The following is a 25,099-nucleotide window of genomic DNA, read 5'->3' as shown; positions in this document are numbered from 1 at the left end:
ATCTGGGCTGCCACTGGCTATTATGGGCAAGGAAGCTTCTTTTTCAGTAGTATCAAGGGAAACTGCAGACTCCCAGTTGAGAAAGACAGCCATTTAAGTCTTCTGTGACAATCCCTCCTCCAACCCCACAGCAAACTCAAAAAAAAAAAAAAAAAAACAGTCTTGGCAGGAAGCTATTGAAAAGAGCCTTTTGACTTTTTAATAAGAAGTCTGAAGTATAGCTCTTCACAGTTGATGACTTCTGGTGGGGCTGGGATGGGAAAAGACTCAGCTATCTTTAAGGGGCTGACCACTGGAAGTTTGACCATACTCCAATTAGTATATGGGCAACTATAGTTTAGATGAGGTTTATTTTTTCTCTTTTTTTCTTCTTTTATGGAGAGGGCACAAAAGTACGTGTGGACAGACCTAGGAAGACTGAGGAGTGAATGTGATGAGGATGCACTATGCAAAATTCCCAAATAATCCATAAAAATATTATGTTGGAATAAATTTTTTAAAGGTTGAATACTTCTATTGTTTGCTTATTTGTTTTTCTTTTAGGTAATACTGAAAATTACATGTAAAATCTCAGTCATACTACATAAGCCCCTTACCAATTAGCTGTAATCAAAAACTCTACTTCTTTTAAATTTAGTCAGTTTTATGTGTATGAGGATCTTTCCTGCATGTATGTATGTATGTATGTATACACCAAGTGCATGCCTGGTACCCACAGAGGTCAGCAGAAGTCATCAGATGCCCTGGGACTGGAGTTAGAGATGATTGTGAGCCACCATGTGTGTGCTGGGAATCAGCTTGAATCCTTAGTGAGAGCAACAACTATTTAAGCTCAGCAAGGCCACTTTTAAAGTCTGTTTACTACATGTATTTACTTGTGTGTGTGTGTGTGTGTGTGTGTGTGTGTGTGAGCATGAACATGCCATGTCATATATGTGGAAGATGGAGAACAACTATAAGCAGGTACTTCTCTCATTCCACACTGCAGGTCCTGGGGACTGAACCTGGGTGGTCAGGCTTGGCAGCAAGCACCTTTACACACTGAGCCAACAATTCTGTTTTATACAAATGAAGTAGTCAAGATAAATACATTTGTTGTCTGGTGCCATACAGTAAGCCCTGAGGGCTCACATATAAATAATTTATGATCCAACAGGAGGCAGAGGTAGGTGAATCTGAAGTCTAGACCAGTCTGGTCTATAGAGTCCCAGGATACCCAGGGCTACACAGAATTATTGTCTCAACAAACAAACAAACAAACAAACAAACAAATTTAAATGGAAGGGGCTGAGTACAACATGGCTCAGTGGTAGAGAGCATTAAATGTCCTTGCAGAGAACTGGAGTTCAGTTTGCCCTACCCATATGGCAGCTCACGACCATCTGTAACTCTAGTTCCAGATCTGATGCCCTTTTCTAACGCCCACCTCCCAGGCTCCTGGACACACAGAAACACACTCAGGCACATACACACACACACACACACACACACACACACACACACACACACACACACACACAAATAATATATATATATATATATATATATATATGTATGTATATATTTAAAGGCCAACCTCAGCCATGTAGTATAGCTGAGATAAACTAGACTCAGGATTATATTTTGACACAATACTGATTATGCCCAGTAGTAAACCTTGCTTCAGGACCCCCTCCCCAAGGGGGAAAACCATGACTTACATTCCATTTGCTGTTATAGATAAGAAAAGTACTTTAAATAGTGACACTACTCAAAGTGACTTTCCATTTCATTAAAATCCTCAATTCTAATATCAATGATATTCTTCAGAAATAGAAAAACAACCCAAGATTACAACTAACATTCAAGGAACAATATTGCCAATTGTCAAAGCAACCTCAAGGAACAACGCTGGCCGGGCAGTGGTGGCGCACGCCTTTAATCCCAGCACTTGGGAGGCAGAGGCAGGCGGATTTCTGAGTTCGAGGCTAGCCTGGTCTACAGAGTGAGTTCCAGGACAGCCAGGGCTACAGAGAAACCCTGTCTCGAAAAAAACAAAAAAACAAAAAAACAAACAAAAAAAAAGGAACAACCCTGAAGTTCCTATAATAGCAACACAATAATAGACAATAACGAAAACACCAAGGCACTGGCATAAAGACACACACACACACACACACACACACACACACACACCCCTGAAATAAATAGATAACCTAAGTATAAAAGCCTGCATGTTCAGTGTTATCCTCTGGATCTAAAATGTCCTCCAAAGACTAGATGCTCAATTCTTTGGTGCCAGTCTGTGGTGATGCTAGTAGATAACAGATAGAACCCAGTGAGAGAAAATGGGGTGCTATCTGGGATGTCAGTACTCCTTCCTTCTTCTGACTGCAGTGGGGCAAACAGCTTTATAACAGGTTGTGTTACCTATTAAGTTGTTTCTCTCACCACAGGATCAAAGTACCATACCAAGTATGGTTTGAATGAGATGCCTCCCATGGTCTCAGGCATTTGAACACGTTGCTCCTGGTGTGTGGCACTGTGCAGGGAAACTCAGAAGTATGTCACTGGGAAGGGGCTTTGGGGATTCAAAGAATTTTCAGCCCCATTTTTCTTTCTACTTCGTATTTGTGATTGAAGATAGGAGCTCTCAGCTGTTCCTTCTGCCATCTCTGCTTTCTGCCATGTGTCCCCACCAGGACAGTAATAGATTCTTAGTCCTCTGGAACCACAAACCCCAAGCAAACCCTTCCTTCTATATGTTGCCTTGGTCATGGTGTTTTATCACAGCAGTAGGAACGTAAATAAGACATCACATAATCACTGATTGAAACTTTCAAAGCCACAAGCAACATAAATCTTTCCTCCTGTTAAGTTTACTTGCAATCATGTTGAGAAACATGAATATTTACCAGCTGAGGAAAGAAAGGTAATAGATCTTCTTTCTCCCTGTACAGAAATCAGTTAAAACTGGATCAAAATTTAAGCACAAAACAGAAACTACAAAGTTGTTAGCATATTCAGAAAATGCTTTGGGAAAATCATACAGTGTTTTAATATATGTGTAAAAGAGCAAACAGAAGCAAAAGTCAAATTGATTATGAATCTCGAAATCATCTCCATAGAAAGGTAAGCATCTAACTAAAAGAAACCATCCTACATGGAGACAAAACATGGGCAAAGGATCCATCCAAGACAGTCACTTACAGAACAAGTAATGACCCTGAAGCCCTAAGGAGAAGAAACACAGTCAACCTTCTCTTAAATCTGGGTAAACAGCCTGAAGAGACATTTCTTAAACACAAACAGCCCACAAAAATATAAAAAGAAAGCTCACTGCTCCTAGTCTTCATGAAAATACCAATCACAATCACAATCACAAGGAAGTGTCACTTCTGTCATCTTAGCATGATCACTTAAGATTCACAATAACAAATGTTGAAAAGTCCTCAAAGACGAGTGCTAATACAAACCGGTACAGCTAACATCTAATATAGTGTGAAGCGTTCCCAAGAAACTAAACAGAACTACTGCATGATGTTGCTACTGTTCTGCTGACTTAACATCAAGCAGAGTACTATATAGAGAAACCTGCAGCTCCCTGGGTCTTCAAGTGTTGTTCACGAAAGCTAAAGTAAGTGTCCATCAATGAAGGAGAGTGACGACCATGTGGCACATAGACTAATACTACTCACTGAAGTGAATGAAGACTTACAGTGACATGCACACAGCTGGAGGGGGTTATGGGAAGTTATAGTGCAGTTATTTCCTCTGACCTTACAGTTGAGTAGCTGTGGTGACCTACAGGAGACTCCTGTCCATGGTCATGGTAACACAGGACCATAGAGTGGATACCTAGCTCTGAGATGATAATATTGTGGGTCTCTTTACATTTCTACACAAGGTTGTCATAAACACGACCAGCATTCCATTCAGGACTGGCTTTTAGCCAACTATGTGACACAAGTAGGTATAACCTGAGTAGGCTGGGACCTCTTGGTGCTACAATTGTCTGACTGCCCTTGTTCTCTAAGGATCCCAGTAAGTTCACTTATTGTCTAAGCTGGAATTGATGGATCTTTCTTTTGGCTTATCTACTCACTCCATACTTGTGAACAGAAGTTTTCTTATGTCTGCCCAGGAAAATCAAAACCATAATCTAAATATGTCATAGAACATCCCACTCCTGAAAGCAAAAAAGAAAGGAAGAAAGAAAAAAAGAAGGGAAAAAGAAAAAGAAAGAACCAGGGGAAAATAATCAGGGGAGAGGAAAAAGGCAAAAGACTGGGAGTATTTACTGAGTTGCATATGGAAGTCATCAGTAACCCCCACCTCAAGACAGGGTTTCTCAGTGTGGCCCTAGCTGTTCAGAAACTTGCTCTCTAGAACAGGCTGTTTGGGGTTTTTTTTCCTTGAAAAACAAAATAAATAAATAAATAAATAAATAAATAAATAAATAAATAAATAAAAAGTCAGCAATAATTCCTAAAATTATCATCCAAAAATGTAACTGGGACTGAGGGTTCGAGCGCAGACTCACCCAAGACCAGGAGGCTGCTGTAGTTCTCCAACATCACGTCCCTGTAGAGAGTCCTCTGATCAGCATCCAGGTGCTGCCATTCATCCCAGGTGAAGTCCACAGCAATGTCTTCAAATGACACAGAACCCTGGAATGACACATTTCTTTTTAAACCACAGGCACTCAGCTTTGGGAACACAAATTCTCTCAATATGGCTTCACTCTCCTCTCTGTGGCTTTCCCTGAAGACTTGACAGGATGTGGAATCACGGAAGGGAACCTCAATGACAAATTGTCTAGATTATGTTGGCACAAGTTAGCATATTTTTAAAAGTAGTTTAACTGAGGTGAAAGGACCCATCCACTATGGATGCTACTATCTCAAATGCTGGGTCCTGTGTCTTTAAAGTGGAGAGAGAGCTAAACATTTTTTCCTATGCTTTGATTATGGATCCAATGTAATCAGTTATTTCAAGCTTCTATCACTGTGATTTCCAGAGTACAAGTGTTTGAAAGGAAAAGTGTGTGACTAATGGCAAACCCTAGTTACTCCGTTGTAAAAATTGTGAAATGATGTAGCACTAATCTCAGTCCTGGTCAGAAAAGCTTGTTTATAGTAGGAAACAGTTAATACAGAGACTTGTAACTGGGCAAAATGCCAAGAATAGTGACCACTGACTGTTCAGCCATACATGGGCATCTATTCTCACCCTCTCCAAGGTCCAGGGAACACCACTGAGGCAGGCATGGAAAGTGTAAGAGTCGGAATCTGGGGAGGAGTACTGTGGAACACTGTAAGAAATAACACAGCTATTGTACCCAGAAACTCAAACCTTCAGTGCCTGCTTGCACAAGACAAGGCCCAGCATTCAATCGTGGATGGAGAAGGGCACGTAAGGCCCCACTTCCCTCTATAGAGCTCTAAGTACTTAAGAGTAGATACTGGAAGGGACATATTTCTCACTGGTGTGGTCACTGGGAAGGTACTTTTCCACAAGTAAATAAAACCCTCCCTGTGCAAAAAGATCCTAGTAAAATATGATGGGACACACACACACATACACACACACGGGCACACACTCCTAGATAAATTTGTCAGGAAGAGACAATTGGATGTGTCAAAGTCCATCCTAGCCATCATATACATGTATGAGATAATGTTTAAAGGGGTAGAATGTAAAATTAGTACAGCCATTTTATGAAGTAATGTGTCATCTCTTTTACAAAATTAAACAGGGCTGTAACTCAGTAATAACAAGCTGTTGCAAGGGACCAGAGTTCAATTCACAGTGCTCACAAACTATCTGCAACTCCAATCCAGGGGACCTATATCCTCTTCAGGTTTTGAAGGCCACCAGGTAGTCATGTCGTACACAAACACACATGTAAGCAAAATACTCATACACATAAAATAAAAATAATTGCTTAAAAAATTAAATTTAACATAACATCCAGCCAAAAGTTTCAGCAAGCTTCATGGTTTGAGTTCAAATACTGGATTCTATATGAGGCTGGAAGCTAATGGAGTCTACAGAAGTTTCCTCTGGCCTCAACATGCCAGCCTATGCTGGGCAGTGGTGGTGCACGCCTTTAGTCCCAGCACTTGGGAGGCAGAAGCAAGCAGATTTCTGAGTTCGAGGCCAGCCTGGTCTACAGAGTGAGTTCCAGGACAGCCAGGGCTACACAGAGAAACCCTTTCTCGAAAAACAAAAACAAAAACAAATGCCAGCCTAGTACAACCAAACATATCATGTATACAGACACACACAGAGAAACATGAATAATAAATTTAAAAGTATCATATTGTCAATCAATCATTGTCAGTATGCATTTGTGCCCCCCCCCCCAAAGAACCACACACACACACACAGGAATAAAAAGCAACATATAGTAATTCAATCATTGTTGGTATGTATCTGTCAGAGTTATCTTCATCTGGCGGCCTCTGAGGGACTCTCAACTAGGAGACTGCCCAGATTAGATTGGTTTATGGCTGTGATTGGGAGGAATTGTCTTGATTGTTGATAGATTGGGAAAAGGTTCAGTCTGATGTGAAAGCGTACTGATTAGCTTGGTAGGTGATCTTGTGTGAACAGCTTAGCCAAGTGAGAGACAAGAACAAGGCAGCCTGATGATCTTTCATGGTTTCTGCTTCAAATTCCTGCTTTGCCTTTCCCCTGTGATAAACCTCCTCCTCCCAAAGCTGTTTCAGTTACCACGTCTGTCATAGCAACAGAATGGAACTAGAAAAAGCATTCAGAACTAGAATCCTCACTATAACACTATACAGTCACAATCCAGATAGGTCATTGCAAATGACTCTAATATGAAAAGTTTAGAGGGACACTTCTCCCAACTGAGGGTCACACAGCTGCTCTTCTAGGAAGCGCCACATCCCACCTAAGGCTTATATTCATGAGGTACTCCAAGAGACCAGAGATATGGCTACGTTGGGCACCTGGTAGTTCTAGTTGCCCAGCTCTAGGCAGCTCTACCAGAGTCCCGGAAAAGCATAGGCTAGGATGAGGACATATCACCCTATAACGTAAGCAGGAGTGAGGCTAAAACCAAATGCATCCTGGTAAGACGTGTGTGCCTACGGGAGACAAGAGGGCCCCAAAGATTGATAACTTGGGGTCAGGAGAATCTTAACCAATTTCTTGTATGAAATGTTCATGAACACACTTTAGTTCTTCAAAATATATTGCTCAGAATTCAGAGGAAAATGAGAAAGCAGTGTCAGTTCAAAAGACACCGTACAGAACCAAAGTTGACCACAGTGTGGAAAGGAAAGTTCATGCATGGGAATGCTCACAGGGAGGTGGACATTTAGGGATTTGACAGGCCTAGGAGGGTGTTCATCCTGACACTGCATCTCCATAGCAACACTGCACAGGAGGCTGCTGTGGGCACTGGATCTTTTTTGAGTATCAGAACGCTCTAGGTACCGTGTCAACAACAGGATAGAGTTGACGCTGCCTTTCATGCCCCTCCCTTTTTGCCCTTCTTGTTTTATGGGTCCCAGGACCTCTGCACTCCCACCTCCTCCATAGGACTCTCTGAAACCACTCCCCTTCTCAGCAGTAGTGGAAAATGGAACAGAGATATGGCTTTCCTGTGCTCCTTGCAGCAACCTGAGGAGTTGTTTTCAGAACTGCCACTCAGGTATGGACAGTATTCATTTTTTTAAAAAATTATTTTGATTTTTCTTATTTTTAATTGTTGAGCACATGCACAGGTGCCTACAGAAACCAGAACTGGTTCCCCCGGAAGCCAAAGTTACAGGTGAGCCACCTGATGAGGGGGTGCAGTTCCTGAGCATTGCGCCACAAAGTCACTGGGCCACAAAAGCCTTCAAAGCTTTGGCAGGCTTCTCCTTCCCACTCCAGCCTGTGACCACCACAGTAAACTCCCCCAATGGAGCTGTGCAAAATGGTGGCCCCTGTTAAACCACCACACCTCATTCTCCAACTATCTAGGGAGCTGTCCAAGGTGGTGCACCTCCTTGTCTGCCTCAAGGTGAGCTGCCCCTCAGGAGCAGTCCACATTGAAGACACCTTTCCTGCATCAGATTACTGCCAACATGAGGAGCTGTCCACGGTGATAACACCTTCTTTCCTGCCTCAGCCTACAGCTTTCCAAAAAAACCACTGCAGGAGCTCTTGGAGCTGTCTACAGTGGCAGCACCTCCTCCTCTCCAGCCCCACCTCACCCCCAGCCCCACAGAGATGGTACCTCAGCAAAAGCCAGGAAGAACTTCCCACGGGGGTGGAAAAAAAAAAGCCACCAATCCCTGAGCAGAAAAACTCCACCAATTCCTTAGCAGGAAACACACTAATCCCTGAACAGGAAAACCTATCAAACCTCACTCTGGAAATCTGCCCTGAGAAGCTCCACACCCTCAGAAATCCTATGTAAGCACTGTCTTTGTCCAGCTCCCTGCTGTCCATTACTAGGAGCAGAGGATAATCACCCTGGATTCCTCCCTCTGCATCCTGGACCCTCCAATAAATCTCATGCAACTTCCTGTCTGGTGTGACACTCTCATCGGAAGAAGCCAAGAAGAAAAGAAGTAAAGAGAAGGAGCAGGGCTGAGGCTCCTGGGTTCCTCAGCTCAGCTGGGAATACCCTTCCTGGGAGCTGCAGCATCTCGGCTGAGGAGACTTCCTCTCAGAGCTGTGTGGTTCCTGAGCTCCCCTGTCTCAGGATGCTCTTCACTTGTGGTACTGTCCCACCTCAGAGCTATATGTGTTCCTGGGCTTCCAAGTCCCAGTATACCCTCCCATCCAAAAAGACCACGAGAGCTACAGAAATGGAGTCTGATGTGAGATTGTGTTTCCTAAAAATGTCAGAAGCTATCTCCTTGAAGTCAGCCAACATGGCTGTCTAAATATGACCGGGTTCTATATAAGAAAGCAAGCTGAGCAAGCCAGGGGAAGCAAGCCAGTAAGTAACATCCCTCCATGACCTCTGCATCAGCTCCTGCTTCCTGACCTGCTTGAGTTCCTGTCCTGACTTCCTTTGGTGATCAACAGGAATGTGGAAAGTGTAAGCTGAATAAACCCTTTCCTCCCCAACTTGCACAAACATCTATGACCAAGAAGCAAGAATAGAAACCCTGACTAAAACACTCTTCAGACTTCTACAGGCCATCTCGCCTACCCAAGACCATCACCTCCTTGCTAACATCCTGATTCCTTCCCTGACACTATCTTTTTCCCTTACACTTAGAAGACCTGCTTCCCCCATCACCTTCCATAGGCCTCTCTCAGACACTTTTGTTCTTAGTCCACCTTCATAGACTGAGGATCATCGGCATGGTCCTCCAGCCCTTAGATGTCTTCCAGGGCCTAGTGCTGCCACAGTCTTAAGCAATCCCATGATGGACAAGCCACTGCTTCAATATAAGCTTTGGAAAAATCAGTCTGTTTCCCTCTAACCCCCAGGACAGGCTTGTTAAGAGAGACCTACCTGCAAAAATAAACAAACAAACAAACAAAAAAAAACCCAGGATGATGGAAGACACAGAACACAGGGACAGATATGCAGAGAGAAGACACCCAGATAAAGAGCAAGACAGCCCATATGCCTCTGACCAGGATTAGGGTACAATTCTCATTCCCATCTCCTTGATTCCTACTGCCATTCTCTCTGTTCCCTGCCCTGGATTGATCACCCAGAACTCAACCACAGCAGTGGCTTGTCCCAAGTGAAATCTGGAAAAGCTCCGCATATCAGGGTGCACCACAACAGGAACTGGAGAATGCCTGAACCAGTCTTTTGAGTCATGTCCCCAAGCAGTAGTTTCAGCTGCCCATCTGCCAAGCCTTCTCAGGTGCTAGACAAGTGGGGAAACAGGAGTCAACCTCCAACATAGCCCAGTGCCAGGCCTCTAGTTCTAACTGTGGCCATCTGTGAAACTGGGTCTCCCACCATTTCTGTACCTCAATCTACAAGTCTCTTCACTGGGTCTTCCAGGTTCCTCAAGTACCACCTTCCATCCAGAGGGCAACAGGATCTCAACAGGACAGACCCATTCATAACCTTTTTTTCATACACACTGTCTTAGAGCTTTATTGCTGTGAACAGACACCATGACCATGGCAAGTCTTTTGGAGCATGGCAGCATCTAGCCAGACACAGTGCATAAGGAGCTGAGAGTTCTACATCTTCATCTGAAGGCTGCTATCAGAATACTGGCTTCCAGGCAGCTAGGATGAGGGTCTTAAAGCCCACACCCACAGTGACACACCTACTCCAACTGGGCCACACCTTCTAATAGGGCCACTCTCTGGGCTGAACATAGATAAACCCTAACATTCCACTCCCTGGCCCCCATAGACTCATGGTTTGAACAAGCCTATGGGGGTCATAAATAGCCATAACATAATGTAAAATACATTTAGTCCAACTTCCAAAGACCCCATAGTCTATAGCTGTCTCAATGTTAAAAGTCCAAAGTTCAGGTCTCTTCTGAGATTCTTTCCATTACATAACAGTAATCCCCAAAGCAAGACAGGAAACCAGCTGGGCAAACTCCAAACTCTGCATCTCCATGTCTGATGTCAAAGCACTCTTCAGATTTGTAACCCCTTTTTCATCTTTGTTGACTGCAACAAGCTTCTTTCTCCTGGGCTGGTTCCACTCCCTGTTAGCAGCTTTCCTCAGCAGATAGTCCATGGCTCTGGCATCTCATACATCTTGGGGTCTTCAAGGCAACTTCAGCTTCTCAATGTCTGGGATCCACACATGATCTTCTGGGCTCCTCCAAAGGGCTTGGGTCACATCTCCAGCTCTTCCCTCTCTAGGATTCTAGGCTCTGGTTGATCCACTGCTGCTGCTCTTGGTGATCATCCCATGGCACTGGCATTTCTAATATGCTAGGGTCTTCTGCTGCAACTAGGCTTCACCAATAGCCTCTCATAGACTCTCCTCACGGTACCAAGTCTCAACTTCTTTGCATGAGCCCTTTCAGGCCTGGGCTGTCAACTGTAGCTGAAGCTGCACCTTCACCAATGGCCTTCCATGGCCTCTCTCAGTGTCAAACCTCAACTGCTTTCCATAACCCCTTCATGCCTTCAAAACCAGTATCACCTGGGTGGCTCTTGCACATTACCAAGTCCAGCTGCAGCACAACCTTGCTTATCTCTGGAACACAGCTTCTTTGTGCTCTCAGAAAATACTGCCCAGAAGATTTCACCTCAGTGATGCTGGTCTCTTCTTAATCACCTCTAATTTCTTAGCTCCAGCTAACCAACGTCAATTGTCCCAGTAGTCTCCTCTTGACTATAAAGCCAGAGACACATGGCTGAAGCTGCCGAGTTCTGCTGCTTGCTGGGGCTGGAACACGGTCCCCTTGTTCTATTACATTATCATCAGCTTTCTGTTTTCCAACTCCTTCACTGCCTAAGCTTGGCTGTTCTGGAACTTGCTCTGTAGACTGACCTTGAACTCAGAGGTCTGCATGGATCTTCCTCCTGGGATTAAAGGTGTGAACCTCCACTCCAAGACTTAAGCTTGTCTTCACCTAGAAACTTGCTCTGACCCAGGCTGGGCCAGAGATCTGCTTGCCTTTGCCTCCAGGGATTAAAGGCTTGTACTACCAAGCCTGCACCTAAATTTAGCTGGGTGGGATCTTGCCCCAAGGTCACCACTCCCTTAATTCAATTTAATATCTTTGAACGCAGGATTTCGCTCCATTTCACTTCTTGGTGCCCCTTTAATACCCAAACCACATTTTCTAAGCTTATTCAAAATGCTCCTCATAAGAACTAACCAGAGAACAAAGTCTATGACGGACATTTCTGAGACTTCCTTTGTCAATGCAATTAATCTGAGTCTCTTCACCTTAGCCTCAGGCAGACTCTTCAGACAAGGGCAGAAAGCAAACAAAATACTACAAACACAGTCTCTAGGCCACATACTGAAGTTCTTCTGGACCAGATCCACACAATTCAAATCACTCTCAGTAGCAAAGTCTTCCATATTCCTACTAGGATGGCCCATTAAGCCCCACTTAAAGCATTCCACTGCACTCCAAATCCGAAGTCCCCAAATCTATATTCTTCCAAAGAAAACCATGGCCTGGGTCTATCACAGCAATACCCCAGTCCCTGGTACCAACTTCTGTCTTAGTTAGGGTTTTACTTCTGTGACGCACCAACTCCAACAGGGCCACATCTTAATAATGCCACTCCCTGGGCTGAGCATAGACAAACCATAATGAACACTGCCCCCTAAATTCATCATGAGAAGAAGCAAAGGAGACAGAAAAGCTAGTGCCTGAATGCCTGACCAAATGTCTGTCCCTCCCTAGGTTCCTCTTCACAAAAAGGACCCACTATGAACCCTGATGGTGCAGGTGTGTAATCCCAGACACTTAAGAAACCAATACCGGAGGACAGCAAGTTCAAGGCCACACTGGTCTACACTGGGACCCTGTCTCTATCATGGCACAGAATTTGCCTAACGTGCACAAATCTCCAGGTATTCGATCCTCAATACCATACACACACACACAGAAATAGCTCAAAGAAGAGGCTAATAAGTTACCCAGGAATGAAGTAGAAACCAGTACTCCAACCCATGTCCTAGAACTCCAGGGTCGCAGAAAACTCGTTTCTGTCGAACTGACAGTAAGACATCCTGATATTTAACAAAGATGACGTGAAAGCAGAGTCCATTCACATGCCTAGGACTGACAGTCAAAGCCAGGCACATATTCAGAGAGATGCATCACACAGATTCAGATCAACACCCAGACACATAAAGGCAGAGGCACACAAAGTGCTGCCATAGAGTAAACAAGCCAGTCCTGGACCCACCTCCCCAATGCATACAGATAATTAGTGGAGAGGAGATAGATTAGATGGACAGGTAGAGAGGCAATCAGCCACTGCCTTCTCAATAATCGTATAAGATTCATACAGCCCACGTCCTAGAGACCCCAAATGACTTTAGGAAATGTTACCTGAGGAATAGGTGGTAAGAAACTAAAGACAAGTCCGCGACAGCAAAGCCACCGTACTGGCCGGCGCTCGTACACCTAGATTTAGAGAGTCAGGTTCAAAGACCACAAAGACTAGGAGACAGACACACAAACCGAGGCGCACTCAGAACCCAGGGCGGAAAACACAGTGCGAGTCCGGGAACGCACTGGCCTGGATGCAGGGACGACTGCGCTTTCCGCAGCGCGCCTGGCCAGGCCGCTCTCCAAAGCCCATCTCAGCCGCCCGGCCCAGGTGCCCGGAAAACCCATCAGCCCTGGCAGGACACCAGTGTCGGGCTGGACCGGAGGGTCCGTCCAGAGGGGCCAGGCAGGGAGGTGCCTTGCGCCAATACTGAGCCCAGGTCAGGACGCCATGCGCTCACCATTTCCGGTTACTGCACACCAGAGTCCTAATTATGGAGCTTCCCTCCGCAGCGAGCAGCGAGACAGTTGACAGGACAAGGCAGAGACTCCCAGACACCGAGAAGCGCCTGACAGATCCCAACAGGGATGGTGGTGGGTGGGTAGTGGTAAGTGGGCGGGGATAAAAGAACCTTAGTTCAAAGCCCGCCCTTTTACTTTCTCAGGGAATCCGATTGGATCCTCCTATAACAGTGCTTTTGATTGGACAGGGCTTCGGCCTTGCCCTCCTGAGTGACAGAAGAAAGGGGCTATGGGTGTCTTTCCAGTGGCCAACAAATGCTAGACAGGTCACTGCGCGCTTTTGGAGTCCCCAGCACTCCAGCCCCATGGAGTGAAAGTAACTACTTTGCACGCATGTAGAAAGGAATGGCTTTGCCACTGGTGAACGAATCAATACTAATTGTGACTTTTGCTTTTGTTCTTTTTTAATTATCAGATTTTTCTTGTTTTGATTTTCTTTGTCGTGTTTTACATTCTATTAATTTATTGGTTTTCCTGGGGCTTCAGCTGCCTTGGCACACTTGTATTCAGGGGACAACTTGTGAGAGTTGTTGCTCCTTCACTCTACCGTGAGTCCCACGGATCACCTCATCAGGTTTGTATGTAAGAGCCTGTACTCACTGAATCATCTCCTTGGCCAAGTTCGTTTCCTTATTTTTTTTTTTTTTATTTATGTGTGTATGTATGTGGCCAGAAAAAAAGGTTGGATATCTTATTAAATGACACTTGGACTTTATTCCCCTGGGACAACGTTTCTTGCTTAACGTGGAGGAAAGCTGGCAGCCAGCCCACCCCAGGAATCCCCTGTCTCTCCCATAGCCCTCAACTTTCTTGTGTAGGTGCTAGAGAGTCAGACTTAAGGTCTCACACTTGGAAATTTACCCTTACTCTTTAAACCACCCCTCCAGCTCCTTTTTAGCTCAGTATGTAATCCTGACTTGCTGGGAACTCATTACAGAGCCAAATATGACCTTGAACTTGTAGTAGTCTCTCTAGAATGCCTGACCCTTTCTGTGATTAGAGTTAGAGTTAATGTGTTACTCTACCCTGATGTTAATTCTGTTTTAATCCACACTCAAGGGCAGCAATAAAATTATATCACACAGACTATATGACTTCATTATCTGAAACTACAAATGGTGTTATTTGGCCATGTTGTTCATAAATAAAGTTTTGTATATTATTTAAAAGTAAAGCCATGAAGATGCCTAGTTGGGTAAAGGAGTTTGCAACCAAGTCAGATAGCCTGAATTCCATTCCTAGAACCCAGATACTATGAGGAAAGAACCAACTCTCAAAAGTTGTCCGGTTACCTCCACATGTGCTCTGTGACAGCCATACTGTTTGCTTTTCTGGTGCTGTGTTTAAATACTGACCAAAAGCAATTCAGGGAGGAAAGGTTTTATTTGGCTTATGTTATAGTCAGAGTTTTTATTCTTGCACAAACATCATGGCCAAGAAGGAAGTTGAGGAGGAAAGGGTTTATTCAGCTTACACTTTCCACATGCCTGTTGATCACCAAAGGAAGTCAGGACTGGAACTCAAGCAGGTCAGGAAGCAGGAGCTGATGCAGACAGAGACCATGGAGGGATGTTACTTACTGGCCTGTTTCCCCTGGCTTGCTCAGCTTGCTTTCTTATAGAACCCAAGACTACCAGCCCAGGGATGGCACCACCCACAAGGGTCCCTTCCCCTGATGGCTAATTGAGAAAATGCCTTACAGCTGGATCTCATGGAGGCATTTCCTCAACTGAAGCTCCTTCCTCTGTGATAACTACAGCTTGTGTCAACTTGACACAAAACTAGCCAGTACAATTGACCCCTTGTCAACCTGACACACAAAGACATCACTATTAAGCCTCAGCCATTACTTTGTTATTCATCCCCAAGATCTAAATAACTTTAAAAGTACCACTGTCTTTGCAAATTCTTACATGTTAAATTTTCAATCCCTTTAAAATATCCAATCTCTTTTAAAATTCAAAGGCTTTTTACAATTCAAAGTCTCTTAACTGTGGGCTCCACTAAAATACTTTCTTCCTTCAGAGGGAAAAATATCAGGGCACAGTCACAATCAAAAGCAAAATCAAACTCCAATTGTCCAATGTCTGGGATCTAACTCAAGATCTTCTGGGCTCCTTCAAGGGCTTGGGTCACTTCTCCAGGCCTGCCCTTTGTAGCACAGACCTTGTCTTCTAGACTCCAGCTGCCTGTTCTCCACTGCTGCTGCTGTTCTTGGTGGTCATCTTATGGTGCTGGCATCTCCAAAACACTGCTGTCTTCTGCTGTAACTAGGCTTTACCAATAGCCTCTCATAGACTCTCTTCATGGTACCAAGCCTCAACTCCTTTTCATGACCCCTGCAGTCCTGGGCCATCAATTGCAACCTTCACCAATGGCCTTCCATGGCCTCTCACAGTGCCTTAGCTGTTCTTCATGACTCCTTCATGCTTTCAAAACCAGTACCACCTGTGTGACTCTTACACATTACCAAGTCCAGCCACAGCACAAGGTACAACCTTGGCTATCTCTGGAACACACAGCCATTGTGCTCTCAGAAAACACTTCCCAGATTTCACTGCAATGATGTTGGTCTCTTCTTAATCACCACTAATTTCTTAACTCCAGCTAACCAGCATCAGTAATCCCAGTAATGCAAAGATTTCGCTTTAGTAATCCTGGTACCTCACCTAATTACAGCTGATTCTTCAGCCCCAGTTAACCAAAACAAAAGAATCTTCGCAATCAAAACAGCAATGGCCTTGATAAGCGTTTTTAATCTTCCCTCTGAAATTTTACAAGCCAGGTCTCCATCTTCTGCACTGTTTTCAACATTATCTTCCAAGCTCCTATAGAACATCCCATAGAACTCTTAACATCCCAATGGGTCTTCTAGCTCAAAGTTCCAAAGTCCTTCCACAGTCCTCCCCAAAACATGGTCAGGTTGTCACAGGAATACCCCACTATGCTGGTACCAATTTGTCTTACTCAGGGTTTCTACTCTTGCACAAACATCATGACCAAGAAACAAGTTGAGGAGGAAAGGGTTTATTCAGCTTACACTTCCACATTGCTGTTCATCACCAAAAGAAGTCAGGACTGGAACTCAAGCAGGTCAGGAAGCAGGAGCTGATGCAGACAGAGACCATGGAGGGATGTTACTTACTGGCTTGCTTCCCCTGGCTTGCTCAGCTTGCTTTCTTATAGAACCCAGGACTACCAGCCCAGGGATGGCACCACCCACAATGGGCCCACCCCTCCTTGATCACTAATTGAGAAAATGCCTTACAGCTGGATCTCATGGAGGCATTTCCTCAACTGAAGCTCCTTTCTCTGTGATAACTCCAGCTTGTGTCAATTTGACACACAAAAGCAGCCAGTACAGCTTATAACTTAAAGTCTGTCCTTGAGGGAAATCAAGGCATGTTGGGAGCACAAAAGTTCTTGTGCCCACAGAGCATTAGGGAGCCTAGAATGTTAATCACACTGGGTTTTCTCCTCAGTGGAGGAGATAAAAATGCCTGTTTTCCCACCCAGACTAGAAGTGGCTATTGTTAATGACCTGTTGACACTTGTGCTGTCTGTGGAGACAGACCAAACTTACCTTTTACTATAGAGGCAGACTTTACCCAAATCCTGCAACATGTTTAATCCATAACATCTCTCACTCCATTGCTTCTCATCAATAAAACCCATCCTTAGTGGGGATGCCTCATGGATTTTATGGCCTGCTAACCTCTATCTTATTGGTCGAAGCCCACACTAGATTCTAGGATGTTTAGCTGTAGAAGCCACCCTCTTGGTCACATGGATTTTGTAAAGGAGGTTCTATATATTAAAACCTTAAGCTTTATTGTGCACTTAGAATTGGAATGATTGTTTCCTGGAAGGTTTTCCCCAAACTGAATTGTGTTTAAAATATGCTGACAATGAACCACCTGACATTAGATTCCCTGAGTCAGATCCAGGTTGGTGAAGTCAATGTGAACCATTTTCATTCCCATCTCTTCATGGGTTCACTTGCCTGCCTGGACAACTACAGGGATGTTTCCCTCAAGGGTGGTTGGTGTAATGGTTATTCCTGGTTGTCAACTTGACTATATATCTGGAATGAACTACAATCCAGAATTGGAGGGCTTGCCTGTGATCCAGATCTTGAGGCTGAAAGATAAGTTTCTAACCTGAATCTTAGCATGGAGATATTGAGGCATAGTGACTATGAAAAGCTTAGGCCCAGCCGGGCAGTGGTGGCGCACGCCTTTAATCCCAGCACTTGGGAGGCAGAGACAGGTGGATTTCTGAGGCCAGCCTGGTCTACAGAGTGAGTTCCAGAACAGCCAGGACTACACAGAGAAACCCTGTCTCGGGAAAAAAAAAAAAAAAAAGCTTAGGCCCAGACAAAGAAGTACCTACCTTTAGTCCCAGGAGACTAAGGTTTAGTCCCAGGAGACTAAGGCAAGGAGATCTCTGAGTTCAAGGTCATTCTGGGACAAAACAAGCCCCAGATCCAGGTGTGGTGGTACACACCTTTAAACTGGGCCACACCTTCTTTTGGAGACCTATATAAGGACTTTCATTTTTCTCGCCTGCTTCGTTTACTTGCCAACACATCTGCTGGAACCTACTTCTACAGAAGACCAACTGAAACAACTAGCCTCTTGGGACTGAGCAAGTACTAGATTCTTGAACTTCTCATCCACAGCTGACTATTGTTGGGTTAATTGGACTACAGACTGTAAGTCATCACAACAAATTCCCTTATTATATAGACTATCCATAAGTTCTGTGACTCTAGAGAACCTTGACTAATACAGGTGAGAACTCCACTGGGGCAGGAGCGTGAAGCAGTAACCATAGAGAAATGATGCTTACTGGATTGCTGACCAGATCACAGTCATCTACCTTTCTTATACAGCCCAGGCCAATCTGCATAGGGATGGTACTACCCAAGTTGGGCTGAGCACTTCTAAATCAGTTGTCATTTTTAAAAAAAATGCCTAACTGGCTAACTGGCTAACTGGTTGGAAGTCACTGTGTAATTCCTCTTCCAAGGTTTGTAAAGCCAACTGCCAAGACTAGCCATCACCTATCTTATACTCACATGCACATTCAAGTTAAATCAAATGAAAAAAGCAGAGAAATGTATAAGTTCAATGGAAATCGGGGGTCGGGGAAGGGTTTACTTCAACATGTGAGAACCAAAGAATGCTATCTCCTTTCTGGTATAATAAATATTCATACACTGAAGACTCAGTGCTGACTTAAGAGGACCTAGAGTTGTTGATTGATTCACAAATCATTGATCACAGCAGATCTCTAGTGAGTTGCCGGCAGCCTCCCAGCCTGGAGTGGGTTGTATCAGGACACAGAGGAGGACTCTGGTGTGGCCTTAAAGACTGGTAGTCTCTGGATGGTCTAGCTCTCTAATGATTCCGGAAATGCTGATGATAACTTTAAAAAAAAAAAAAAAGTCCTTTAAAAAACGTTCTTGCTCTTTCAGAGGATAAAAAGCTGCTGGCTTAGGCGATTGACACCTGTAGCCTAACAGCAGGGATCAAGTGTTCTTGTTCTATCTCAGCAGGAACTTCGCAGCTCTAACTTGCAGCCGCTAGTAGAAGGCACAGGAAGAAAAGGGGACACTTTGAAAAGTGCTTATAGCATTGAGCGCTATGGAGGCCTATGAGCAGGTCCAGAAGGGCCCCCTGAAGCTGAAAGGCATTTCGGAGCTTGGAGTGACAAAGCGGAGGAAGAAGAAGAAGGACAAAGACCAGGCCAAGATACTGGAGGCCATGGGGACGAGCAAGAAGATCGAGGAGAAGAGGCACTGCCTGGACAAGCGCACGCCGGCACAGGTGGCCTTCGAAAAGATGCAGGAGGAGCGTCAAATGGAAAGAATCCTGAAGAAAGCATCCAAAACCCACAAGCAGAGAGTGGAGGACTTCAACCGACACCTGGACACACTCACCGAGCACTATGACATTCCCAAAGTCAGCTGGACCAAGTAACCTGCCCCCGCTGCAAAAAGCAGACAGCCAGGCTGACTGTTGCTTCCCTCTGTCTTTTCTAGAATGTTTTACATCTGGCTGGTGCATCTGCTGAGACCAGGCTTTCTGAAACTTGATTAAACTCAGGCTGTCCTTTCACTGGGTTTTGTTTTTGGTTTTTTTGTTTGTTTGTTTGTTTTTGTTTTTGTTTTGGTAGTTCCCTTTCCTGTTTGGACAGCAACATTGTAGATTGATATGCTGAGGTCATTTCTGGGTGAAGGCCATGGAAGGATGATTGCCTTTCCACGCTCATTGCAACATCTGTCTTCACTTATACCACAATGACAGGACAGGAGGCTCCTGCATGTGGACCACTACAGAAGTTCCCACAGTGCTGCTCCATTTTGGGCCACGTGAACATCAGATTGCATCTGCAACACCACCTGAAGCAAGGGTGGGGCACAGGACACAGGTCTCCAGCACATAGCCAGTCCCATAGTCTACCTGGTGGATGGCTATGGCAGATGTTGCTAATCTCTATTCTTAATGATGGCACCTGAGTTTCTAAGCATGTGGTATGAGCCTGGTTAGCATTCCTGGTCTAAGGACGCCAAATGCTAGAAGTGGCCAGGGCAAAGCACCAGCAGACATGGTTCCCCAAATCTGATGCTGCAGAGCTGTGGCATCTGACGTCTAGGTGGACTGAAAGAGTTAAAAAATTTTAAAACTCTCCACAGATAGAGTCAAGAGTGCAGATCAGCTTGTTCTGCGCTCTGGGTCCTAGGAAACTAGCTATCCACAAGACAAAATAAATGAGAGTTCAGAGCTGGGAGTTCAGATCAGCGTGACCGAGTGCTATGGATACCAGGAGAGTTTGAGTTGTGCACCCTGGATACCAGGAGAGTTTGAGTTGGGACTTCTCAGCATGCCCGTATATCCTGGATACCAGGAACAAAACTAACCATAAGATAGATTGAATAGGGTTTGAGCTGAGAGTTCAAGTTAGCGTGCTTGTGCACCCTGGATACCAGGAAGATGGCTGATTACGTATAGGCTATTGGAGAATAGCCTGTTCCTTGTACCCTGTCACAAACTGGATAATGGGCTGGGACTTTCCACAGGTGCTCTCCAATAGCCCTTCCTTACTCCCCCTGGGTTGTGGTTCTCCCCCCCCCCCAGTTGTGGTTTTGGGCTTTAAATTCTCTCTGTTGCCGGGCAGTGGTTGCGCACACCTTTAATCCCAGCACTTGGGAGGCAGAGGCAGGCAGATTTCTGAGTTTGAGGCCAGCCTGGTCTACAGAGTGAGTTCCAGGACAGCCAAGGCTATACAGAGAAACCCTGTCTCGAAAAACAAAACAAAAAAATAAATAAATTCTCTCTGTCTCCAAAGCCCCGGGGTCAGACCCCACTGCCCCTGTGTGGGCTACAGGTCTTGACCTCAGTATACTGATTAAAATATGCCTCTTGCTGATTACATCAAGTTTGGTGTCTTGCAGTTAATGGGTGGCCGCGAATTCCTGAGGCTTGGGTGAGGTCCTCCATTCGTGGGGTCCTTACAGGACCACTTGAAGAATTTCTGCACACTGCTGAGAGATATAGCTTCTGTTGTAATGGATACTGAAAGACTGATAAATCGGTGGATCTGACATGTGTAGAATAAAGCTAATAGCAGTCATGGAGTATGAATGTTGTCTGTATGGGCTGTCCATCACAGGGACACCTTTCCATTCTGCCCATGTCCCTGAACAATGAAAAATGCACGGTGCAAAACCAATTCAGTATGGGAAAAGATAGATGCTTTTGTATTTTAAAGTTGTCTGTGTATACATACATATGTGTATATTATATAACGTGCATTGTATGAGTGCACGTGTACATGTGCAGATTTATACAGGAAAACTTGAAGGATTGACTCCTTCCACCATGTGGATCCTGGGGATCTAATCTCAGGCTGTGAAACTTGGCTGCAAGTGACTTTACCCACTGAGCTGTCACAGTCCGGATGACACATTTATTCCACTTGTGTTCATACCTGAGGGAGATGGTGCATGCACACCTTGTCTCAAGGGTTTAGGAGCATTTTAGATTTGGGGATTTTTCCAGATTTGGGGATTTTTGTAATATGTAATATGATTTTTGTAATATGTAATGAGATGTTGCAGTGACTGTCACAGGTTTACATACATTTGATTTCTGTTTGATTTGCCCTGTGCACACAGCCTAAAGTAATTTTATATTTTTTTATGTCTTTGAACATAGTATACAAAATACACAATTTTTAAAGTATTTTGTGCATGAAAACAAAAAAGAAAATTGATTGTAGTGATTTACTAAGTTGTAAAAAGTTTCCTGTGAAAGCTCTCTAAGAAAGGGGGGGGGGGCAGAATGAATGAAAAAGGGGGATAAGAGAAAATTCTTCACACTCTTCTCTTTGTCCTCAGTACTTTTACGTCTTTTAGAATACATGATCACATGGTAAAAGTTCATCACAAATTCACACATAAAATTCAAATCATAAATAGAAACAGAGGGTGTTTACATGCACATCCATTAGGAGAAATTATCAGGCTAAACATGTGTTACCTGTCTCAGCTCCACAGGTTCACTGAGAGGTAAAAACTATAACTAAGTTATTAGTAAAGTTTTGTATAAATAAGCCCAGCCAATAGTTTATCTTCTGTCCTAGTACCTAAAGTAAATCATTAGTTCCCTTTTTATGACCTTTGGTTAATTGTTTTACAACCTCTTGGAATGTGCTCTGAGGAGGAGGAGGTCTGGTCACTATCTAAGAACAATTGACTGATGACACTGGGAGACTGGCAGAGTTCTCATTGCAGTTCTGACTATCAGAAAAGGACCTAATAGCAGTCCCATTATAAGAGAGCTTAATAATCATTGATATAATTTTAGGAATTCTTATAGGGTCATCATTAAGAATTAAGAAGCCATCCATTTGTCTACATAGCATGGCTACAAGACAGTACATCTTTGTATATTGTATCCTGAGAGATAAGGTGTAAGCAGTTCATGCCATGACTTCCTGATTCCTGGAAATCATTTGGGGTTCAAAGGAAAGTTGGCACGGGCTGGGCTCTTTTCCCCTGCTGAGGCAAGGGTTATCACACTTTTCCATTTTGAAACTGTAATGCCATTACTTGTTAGGAACCCTGTGCAAAGAGGAATTACAAAAAGTGCCTACTAAATGAAAAATTGCCCTGAGCACCGGGTAGCTGGACAATGTTCTGCTAACCCCTACAAATCTACTTATAGCTAGGCCAGTTTTGAGCCTGTGATGCCAGCCACACTGACTCAAAGATTTCCCCTGCATTCTCTCCCCAAGAATGCTGCTCCAGTCACCCTGATTTCTATAACCAATAGGATATGCAGCCTTGTGGTCCAATCACAAACACCAGGAAACAATGGAGGGCTGGCTCGTCCTGTCTGCCAAAGTGTGGGCTTGGCTCTAAGAGTGAGGCAGGGCAACAGCAAATTGTGCTTTGAACACAGCTGCCCTGACTTGTGAGGAGTGCACAGGAGAGATCAGAAGCCTGTTGGGGGAGGGGGGGAAGGAAGGGGGGGGAAGAGGGGAGAGGAGGGTGAGGGGAGAGGGGAGAGGGGAGGGGGGAGAGGGGAGGAGAGGGGAGAGGGGAGGAGAGGGGAGAGGGGGGAGGGGGGAGGAGAGGGGATCAGAGGGGAGGAGAGGGGAACAGAGGGGAGGAGAAGGGAGGAGAGGAGAGGAGACAGGAGGAGAGAAGGAAAGAGGGGAGAGGGGAGGAGAGGGGAGGGGGAGGAGAGGGGAAGAGGGGGAGGAGAGGGGAGGAGAGGGGAGGAGAGGGGAGAGGGGAGATGGGAAAGAGGGGAGAGAGGGGAGAGGGGAGAGAAGGGAGAGGGGACAGAGGGGACAGAGGGGACAGAGGGGACAGAGGGGAGAAGCCCAGAGGGCCAGGAGAATGAATAGAAACAAGAGGGGGAGGAGGGGAGGACACTTTAGAAAGTACCAGAGACCTGGGAGGTGAGAGACTCTAGGACTCAATATGGGTGATCTCTGCCAAAATGCCTGACAATGAGGAGAGGGAACTCAGAGAGTCCACCTCTAGTAGGTAGACAGGGCCTCAAGTGGAGGGATGGAGTTACTAACCCACAAACTTTCTGACCCAGGACTGTTCCTGTCTAAAAGAACTGCAGAGACAAAAATGGAGAAGAGACATGAAGACAGGAGTCTATCGTGGCTGTCCTCTGAAGAGGCTCAACCAGCAGCTGACTGAAACAGACGCAGATATGCAGATATGTACACCCAACCATTGGACTGAAGTCAGGGGCCCCTATGGTTGAATTAGAGCAAGGATTAAAGAAGCAAAAGGGGAGGGCAGCCCCATAGGAAGACCAGCAGTCTTAATTAACCCGAACCCCAGGGATCTCCCAGACACTGTGCCTCCAACCAGGCAGCATAGGAGCTGGTCTGAGCCCCTCCCCCTCCCCAACACATACATAGCAGAGGTCCGCTTGGTCAGGCCTCAGTAGGAGAAGATGAGCCTAATCCTTGAGAGACTTAAGGCCCCAGGAAAGGGGGAGGCCTATTGGGGGAGAGCACCCTCTTTCAGGCAAGGGGGAGCCAGATGAGGAACAGTGGGAGGGGGAGTCTGGGAGGTGGGACAATGGCTAGAATGTAAATAAATAAATAACTTTTAAAAGAAGTGTTTGAAAAACATTAAAGTTACAGGAAACACTCCTACATCGCTGGTGGGAGTGTAAACTAGAACAGCCACTCTGGAAAACAATCTACCTGAAAACCCAGCTATACCACTCCTGTGTATATATACCTAAAGGATGTTCCACCATACCCCAAGGACATGTGCTCCACCATGTTCATAGCAGCTTTATTCATAATAGCCAGAAACTAAGAACAGCCCACATGCCCCTCAACTGAAGAATGGATACAGAAAATATGGTTCACTTACACAATACCACTAAACCAATAAGAACAAGGACATCATGAATTTTGCTGACAAATGGAACTAGAAAATACCATCATGAATGAGATAACCCAGGCCCAAAAGGACATACATAGTATGTACTCACTTATAAATGGATATTGGCCATAAAATACAGGATACTTGCATTACGCTCCACAGACCCAAAGAAGATAAACCAGAAGGAAGGCCTAAGTGAGGATGCTGGAAACACACTTAGACAAGAGGTGTCGAACTGGGTAGGAGAGGTAAGGAGGATGGAACCGGTGTGGGCTTCGGGGTCCAAAACTGACCATATACTTGGTCACAAAGCAAGCCTCACCAGATATAAGATATTTGAAACAACTCCTTGCATCTTATAAGATCACCCACTGATTAAAACAGCTTCAACAATAGAGGAGACAGAGAACCTACGAACTCTTGAAAACCAAATAATTGGCTACTCAATGACCACTGGGCCAGGAAGAAATAAAGAAAAAACTTTAAAGACTTTCTAATATTCAATGAAAATGAAAGCACAACATACCCAAATGTAGTGGAAACAATGAAAGTGCTGATAAGAGGAAAGAACATACTGTGAGTGCATTCATAAAGCTAGAGACACCGGTAGCCAGAAAGGACTCAAAAAAGAAAGAGAACTTCAGACCAATTTCCCTTATAAACATTGATGCAAAAATACTCAATAAACTCTTGTAAACCAAATCAAATAACACATCAAAAGCATAATTCCACC

At 44.7% G+C, this 25,099-nt stretch overlaps 1 protein-coding gene and 1 pseudogene across 2 annotated transcripts in view; one reads left to right on the top strand and one right to left on the bottom strand.

Annotated features, from left to right (window-relative positions):
* Positions 1–13,523, bottom strand: part of LOC117719599 (uncharacterized) — a 29,341-nt gene extending 15,818 nt beyond the window's left edge. For both annotated transcript variants that reach the window (XM_076932546.1, XM_034517792.2), the window contains exons 1-2: positions 13,373–13,523; positions 4,523–4,649 (exon numbers count right to left, since the gene is read on the bottom strand). In XM_076932546.1, the coding sequence (XP_076788661.1) occupies positions 4,523–4,649; positions 13,373–13,375 (130 nt within the window). In that variant the 5' untranslated portion in view covers positions 13,376–13,523. The remainder of the gene's footprint in view (positions 1–4,522; positions 4,650–13,372) is intronic.
* Positions 13,524–18,999: 5,476 nt separating this feature from the next.
* Positions 19,000–19,666, top strand: LOC117694525 (protein FAM32A pseudogene; annotated as a pseudogene).
* The last annotated feature ends 5,433 nt before the right edge of the window (positions 19,667–25,099 follow it).

Source organism: Arvicanthis niloticus, chromosome 1 (assembly GCF_011762505.2).
Source record: "Arvicanthis niloticus isolate mArvNil1 chromosome 1, mArvNil1.pat.X, whole genome shotgun sequence".
In the NCBI taxonomy this organism is placed as follows: Eukaryota; Metazoa; Chordata; class Mammalia; order Rodentia; family Muridae; genus Arvicanthis; species Arvicanthis niloticus.
Note: the sequence above shows the minus strand (reverse complement) of the source record. Positions and strands in the feature narration are given on the sequence as shown.